At 50.8% G+C, this 6,387-nt stretch overlaps 2 protein-coding genes across 2 annotated transcripts; one reads left to right on the top strand and one right to left on the bottom strand.

The window, feature by feature from the left end:
- Positions 1-253: 253 nt before the first annotated feature.
- NCS57_00514900 (uncharacterized protein) lies at positions 254-1,627 on the bottom strand (the record flags this gene model as incomplete). The annotated part of the gene is made up of 6 exons (XM_053055084.1): positions 254-260; positions 327-408; positions 503-1,020; positions 1,075-1,111; positions 1,289-1,395; positions 1,449-1,627. The coding sequence occupies 6 exons, from the start codon at positions 1,625-1,627 to the stop codon at positions 254-256; spliced, it is 930 nt and encodes a 309-aa protein (XP_052914039.1).
- Positions 1,628-3,045: 1,418 nt separating this feature from the next.
- On the top strand, positions 3,046-5,860 carry NCS57_00514800 (G domain-containing protein; the record flags this gene model as incomplete). The annotated part of the gene is made up of 2 exons (XM_053055083.1): positions 3,046-5,163; positions 5,222-5,860. The coding sequence occupies 2 exons, from the start codon at positions 3,046-3,048 to the stop codon at positions 5,858-5,860; spliced, it is 2,757 nt and encodes a 918-aa protein (XP_052914038.1).
- Positions 5,861-6,387: the final 527 nt, after the last annotated feature.

Genomic DNA, 6,387 nt, shown 5'->3' with positions numbered 1-6,387 from the left:
CCTCTTTAACCAAGTTATCACAGGCAGAAGGTTGCCTGGAGCCCAAAGTTAGACACTGAAAGCTCAACAAAACTTCCAATTCTAGTCTTCAAAGTTCTATAATCGCTGATGTACGTGGTGCTTAACGACCAAGACGAGTCATCCAGTGATATTGTGCGAGTTCCAAGGACATGAACGTCTATGTAACTCGTTGCCTTTCTCAAGAATGACCCTCATGTCACTAAGACAATCCCAACAAAATTCGTGTTTGCATTTAACGCCTATCCAGGAGTCAGCCCATGGGTCTTTTGCCTTCTTTTCGCGTGTAATGGCATGACAGGACGCACGGTAGTCTGGTACAATTAATGCTGTGGCCGTTGGACCAGAGGGCGTTGCAGCTCCAGCAGAATTGATATCGGCACTGAGAACCTGTATTCTCTCAATAGAAGCCAGAGGAAGCAGCCCAAACTCCGCGATGTAAAATGGTAGGGCATGTTGGGAGGGCAAGATGCAGGAAACTCACAAGTCATATGCTGGCAGCCTTCGTTCTTCTGAATCGGTCGTCGACAACCGGGGCATGGCTTCGAAATCCTTCCAACGGTGGCCAAGCTGGCTTCCTCTTGTTGCATCTTTAGCATGGCAGCTTGACGCTTGGCTTGCCTCTCAGCCTCTCGGCTTTCGCGTTTTCTGCTCTCACGTTCAGCTTGTTGTTGGGCGCGTTCTGTATCGGTGATACCCTGCGCTAACATAAAGTCTTCTTGTTCCTGCCTCTCCTTCTGGCGCCGTGCCTCCTCCTCTTCAATCTCCAGCCGTGACTTGAAATTCAATGGGTCTTGTAGATATTCATTATACTCGTCGCAAGTCAGGCGCTCATGCCATTTGACACGATGGTTGAAACAAGAACGGGCGCCGCAATTGTCACAGATGACAATGGGATGTGCACTTCCTGAAGTGTGGTATTGAGCGTTGCCACAACCAGCCGTGCATTCGAAGATATCTGAAGCCTCACTGATGACGCTTCGTACCGAGATATTTTCATATCTAATACCACTGATTAGACATGTAATCACGGACAATGTTGAAGATGGTGCGAACCGTGCAAAAGTCTGGGGATCCGCCAAGCGATGCACATCTTGGTATCCCATCAATGCGTTACACTGTGGGCAGCGAAAATCGTTCCAATGGCGAGAGTCCAAGTTAGTTCTGATTTGCTTTCGTATGCAGCTCAAACATGTCTGCGAAGGATGGTTGCACGCATTGGCGACTGGTGAGGTTGGGAAGCTGGACCGTATCGGAAGCTCCTCCGTACAAATGACGCACTCTTGCGTCGTCTTAGTCGCCAGGATGTCGCGTGGCGCACTTGTACTATTGGATGTAGAAGAGTTCGGTTCCTCACCAAACAATTCTGCGCCGCGTCTGAAACAGTGGTTAGTCGTTGAATAAAAAGGCGAAGATGTATTGGTACGCACTCCAAAGGAGCTGCAAGTTGCTCAGTTGATGACTTGAAGACGTTGTAGTTTTCTAGGGCTCTCTCTATCATCAGAAATGGATCAGGGGTTGACATTGTTGATTCGGGGCTTTCGTTAGCACGATTCCCGCTCCCCGAAGCGGGATTTGCTTCATCGTCAAAAGAGATGAAACGACGCATCGCTGAAAGCTAGCCGCGGATCTTGTACTAAGCACGGCGGGACTCGAGGGCTGAGATGACGGAAATTGTGTAGTTGTGTTTAGATATCGGCGATGTACTGGCCTTGATCAATGTCTAAGCCAGGGGGCTGATATTGTTATACGCAAAGCCAGAAAGAACGAGGGCCGCCGTTAGCAGAGGGGAAGAAACCCTGGGAAAACATGAGGCATAACTTGGGTACTCCTAAACCCTGACATGCTCCCTATAGAATCACCCAGCGTTGCTCCTTGTCTCGGCATACTGTGGAAACATGCAAGATTCAGCCGCTCTTGGCGCTTCCCCTTTTCTCTCAACAATGCAGCCTGAAGTTTCACAACCCAATCACACCAGTAGACGCTTTGACTGTCTCGTTTAATATTCAGATCAGCCATTGGTCGATTATGCATTTGTGTGTGTCAACCCCGCTCACGTCGCTGCATGTTGCGAGTTTCTTCGCTATCTCCGCCAATTGACACTGAACAGTTCATCCGTTCCTATATTTAACCCAGCGGTTACAGCACTAGCCGCAGCCTGAAATGGGGGGGCGAGCGGCTCGTGACGCATCTTGGCACTGAGAGGGGCTGGGAGCTGAAAACTCGGCTTTCAGCTACAAGACAACACATCGGCGTGCATCACCTCTAGCTTGTTCCCTTCTGAGAGACTGGCGCTGTTTCTTCACTGGGCTCGAGTCTGTATTAGTTCTTTCATTCCATTTGTAAAGTGACAAGAATTCGATCACTCCGTCTGGCATCCAGCGTAATTGAGATGTGAGTTCTGCTCAGCCTGGTGCAAGCCTAACAGGACCAGGCTGGAGGGGAATCGGATCAGTACGCGGAAAGTGCAACGCTTTGCCAATCAGGCTTAACCGAGTGTCAGCTCATGTCTGTAAGAAGCCACATTGCGGTTTGTCTTGAAGCTGCAGTATTGATAGGGTGGCCAAGCCTGGTTGCCGCCGCCATAATCAGGTAAAAGTGACTCAGGTTTGAGCCCAGTGACCAAGGCCGCATTGCATTCAACTCCACGCACCCCTTCAGTGGATTTTGGATGACCAAAGTTCCTATGAATCTAGGGGGTGTACCTGTACAAATAACCCTGCTCAATCTCTCGTTTGGGAGCCTTCTTCAGTACCTCAATTCAATCTCTTTTGCCCACACCCCTCATTGCACACCTCGTCTTTTCAGGCCACGGAAGTCTCTAGTTGAGTGGATTGCATCGGAGCTGACCTATGGGAGTACTTGGGCCAAGGCCTCCGTTCATGGGTTGAAAAGAGGTGCGACTCCGTCACCGCCGACTGGTGACATTTCTCAAGCTTCTCTGCACCGGCATCATCACCTTCAAAGCTTTATTACCCTTCTCTCAGCATCATATCTATCTCATTTCAAGTCCACAGCACAATAACCATGAACGGAACCGCCAAACACAATCCCAAGGCCCTCGACAAGACCAAGTTTCCGAAGCCTCGTGACCGACAATTGGTCAAACTCCGTTGTCCAGCCAAGACTTGTTCTGATGAGCAGGTAGTCTGGCTATGCTCCGTCTGCCATGGGCAGCTCGAGCACTACGAAGAGCTCATCTACTGTGATTGCGGAAGGTACGGGCCCAGCGCCGTCACCTTCAATTGCAACAAACAGGCCCATGGTACTGGGTTCGTGGGCTTTTCATCCAAGCATCTACTGAGGCACTTGGGAAAGCTGCAGCAGTACAGATGCCTGAATATCCTGCTTCTCGGGGAGACCGGAGTCGGAAAGTCGACATTCATCAACGCCTTCGTGAACTATCTCATGTTCAATACCCTCGACGATGCAATCCAGGAAGAAAAGCTGCGCTGGCTGATTCCTTTCAAATTCTCCTACCCCGACATGTCTGGTCCCAATCGGAAGCCCGTTCACATAGAGGTCTGTGCTGGGCACAACAAGAATGAACTGGATGGATCCGCAGGCTCGTCTGCCACACAGAAAACCAAGGTCTATCGCCTGAAGATCGGAGACACCGTCATCCGCCTGATCGATACACCAGGAATTGGAGACACCCGAGGCTTTGATCAGGACAAGAAAAACATGGCCAACGTCCTCTCTACCCTCGGCGGCCTTGAAGAGCTTCACGGTATCCTTTTCCTGCTCAAGCCTACCATGTCCCGATTGACTCCAGCAGTTCGTTGGTGTGTCAAGGAGCTCCTCACTCATCTTCACAAAGATGCGGCACGCAATCTGGTTTTCGGATTCACAAATACCCGTCAGGCGGGCTACACACCGGGTGACTCTTATAAGCCACTGGAGTCTCTTCTCAACGAGGTCGATATTGCCCTCGGCGGGGAGATTGTGTATTCCTTTGATTCCGAGGGCTTTCGCTTCCTGGCAGCCCTGAAGCAAGCCAGGAACGAGTTGGATGGGATTGATGCCTTCCGTCGAAGCTGGGAAAGATCCAAGAAAGAAATCCACCGACTCCTGCACCACTTTCAGATGCTTCAGCCCCATGCAATCCAGAGTACAATCAGCCTCAACCGAGCCCGAGAGCTCATCACAGCCTTGACCCGGCCAATGGCAGATATTACCGGTAGCATCGAGGACACGATCCGAATCAATACTGAACGGCTGAGTGAGCTCCAAGACTCTCGATGCAAAGGCGACGAGCTCAAAGCCAAACTTCACTTCCAGAGGGTCATCATTCATGCAACGAAGCTTGCAAGGCCAAGAACTGTTTGCTGCGATCAGGCCTGTGTGGAATATCGTGATATCGGAACAGGAGAGAATCGTCCTGTGTACAAGACCCTATGCCACGACCCCTGTTACCTTAGCGATGTCGACGCTGACGTTGTTGGGCATGGCAACCTAACCAAGTGTTGGGCTATGAACCGGACAGACTGGTGTCGCAGATGCAGCCACCACTGGCAGCAGCATCTTCACTTCCAGTGGCAGCAGGAAGAGATGGTTGTGGAGGAGAGGGACAACAACGTGGCGAGGCAAATTCGTGACAACGAGTCGGAAATCCAGGTCAAGGAAACCGCAATCAAGAGCATAAAACAAAAAACAGACAAGGCCAAAGCGGTACGGCAAGAGATACGAGACGCAGCCGTTCAATTTGGTCTCTTCCTCAAGCACAAGAGTATCACTCCCTACAACGATGAGACGATTTCTTACCTGGACATGCTCATCAAAGAGGAGAAGCAAACCGCCCAGTACGCCAAAAGCGTAGGACTGGGAGGTTCGAAAAGACAGACCGATCGACTGAACAGTCTGATACGCAGTCAGAACGAGTATCGAGAAAGAATAGCCGTGTTCGAGCAGGCGAATGAGACTGCAAAGAAACAACTTCTGGATGAGAGGAGTGTCGATGGCTTGATCCAGCGCCTTTATTGTCTCGAGAGCTGGGGTCCAAACTTGAGGGTAATCATGAAACTTGCTAAGAAGGCGACCTCCTCATTCTCCTCCGAACAAGAGTTCAATGGTCCTTGGAGACAAAGTCTGACCAATGACTCGAACTGGGTTGCATCCCAGGCCTCTGAAGATGAGTCTTCATCCGTCTATCGGCCTAGGAATAGGCTGGGAAATGAATCAAGTTCTGAATCAACCGCCACAGCCAGACAGGCCTGCAGGAACGGGTCGGGCTGCCGGGAGTCAGACTGCAAGTTCGAGCATCCTCCAGCGCCGCCATGCCATAATGGCAAAGACTGCTACAAAGCAGGTTGTACTTTTAGCCATCCACGTCCAAGTCATTGCAAGGACGGCACTGGCTGCCGGAATGGAGAATGCCCCTTTTCCCACCCCTGGCAAAGGCCCAAGTCCTGTCGGAATGGTCCCGGATGTCGAGAGGCGGATTGCAAGTTCGAGCATCCTCCAGCACCTCAATGCCGCAACGGAAAGGACTGCTACAAGGATGGCTGCACCTTCAGCCATCCGCGTCTTCGTCATTGCAAGGACGCTGCGAAATGCCGAAATCAAGCATGTGCCTTTGCTCATCCCTGGCCACGACCGAAATTCTGTAGGAATGGGCCCGGGTGTCGGGAAGCAGACTGCAGCTTTGAGCATCCTCCAGCAACGGACTGTCGCAATGGCAAAGACTGCTATAAGTCTGGTTGTACTTTCAGCCATCCACGCCCCCGTCACTGCAGCAATGGACCCAGCTGCCGGAGTGAAGGTTGTGCCCTTGCACATCTCTGGCCAAAGCCAAAGTTGTGCAAGAGTGGCTTTCTATGTCGAGACAAGGATTGCAAGTTAGAACATCCTAGCAGGGGATAGGTAGATAGCCTAGGTGCTGTACACACACACACAAGTCTATTACGCCCAGTAGGCCAGGCCAAAAGGGCTCTGAAGCCAGCGCTGCCCACAAATCAAATACAATCAAACAAACAGCTAAACAAATCAAAAAAATATGCCAGAAACTTATATTAAGTTAAATAAATTGAAAACACCGGATTTAAAATGCCATGTAATATATTTAATATAGGGTATAAGGTTAAGAGTATAACCTGCCTGTCACGGCCATGACATACGCCAGGCGGGGAAGCCCGGCAGAAAAAGGTGTTAGCTAAGCAGGGACACCTACCCTAGAGGGACCGACGGATGGAGGACCGACAGCGGTCCAGGGACGACGCGGTCCAGGACCGACGGCGCTCCCTCAAGCCTATCGGTCCTACGAACAAATGCAAGTATATAGACACATTCCTTAGCACTTTCTTATGTACCAGCTACCTCAGCTATCAATACAACTTGGTTACACTCAATACCTTTGAGCACATTACCAGA

Source organism: Fusarium keratoplasticum, chromosome 4 (assembly GCF_025433545.1).
Source record: "Fusarium keratoplasticum isolate Fu6.1 chromosome 4, whole genome shotgun sequence".
Lineage (NCBI taxonomy): Eukaryota > Fungi > Ascomycota > Sordariomycetes > Hypocreales > Nectriaceae > Fusarium > Fusarium keratoplasticum.
The sequence above is the reverse complement of the archived record's forward strand: the minus strand, read 5'-3'. Positions and strand labels throughout refer to the sequence as shown.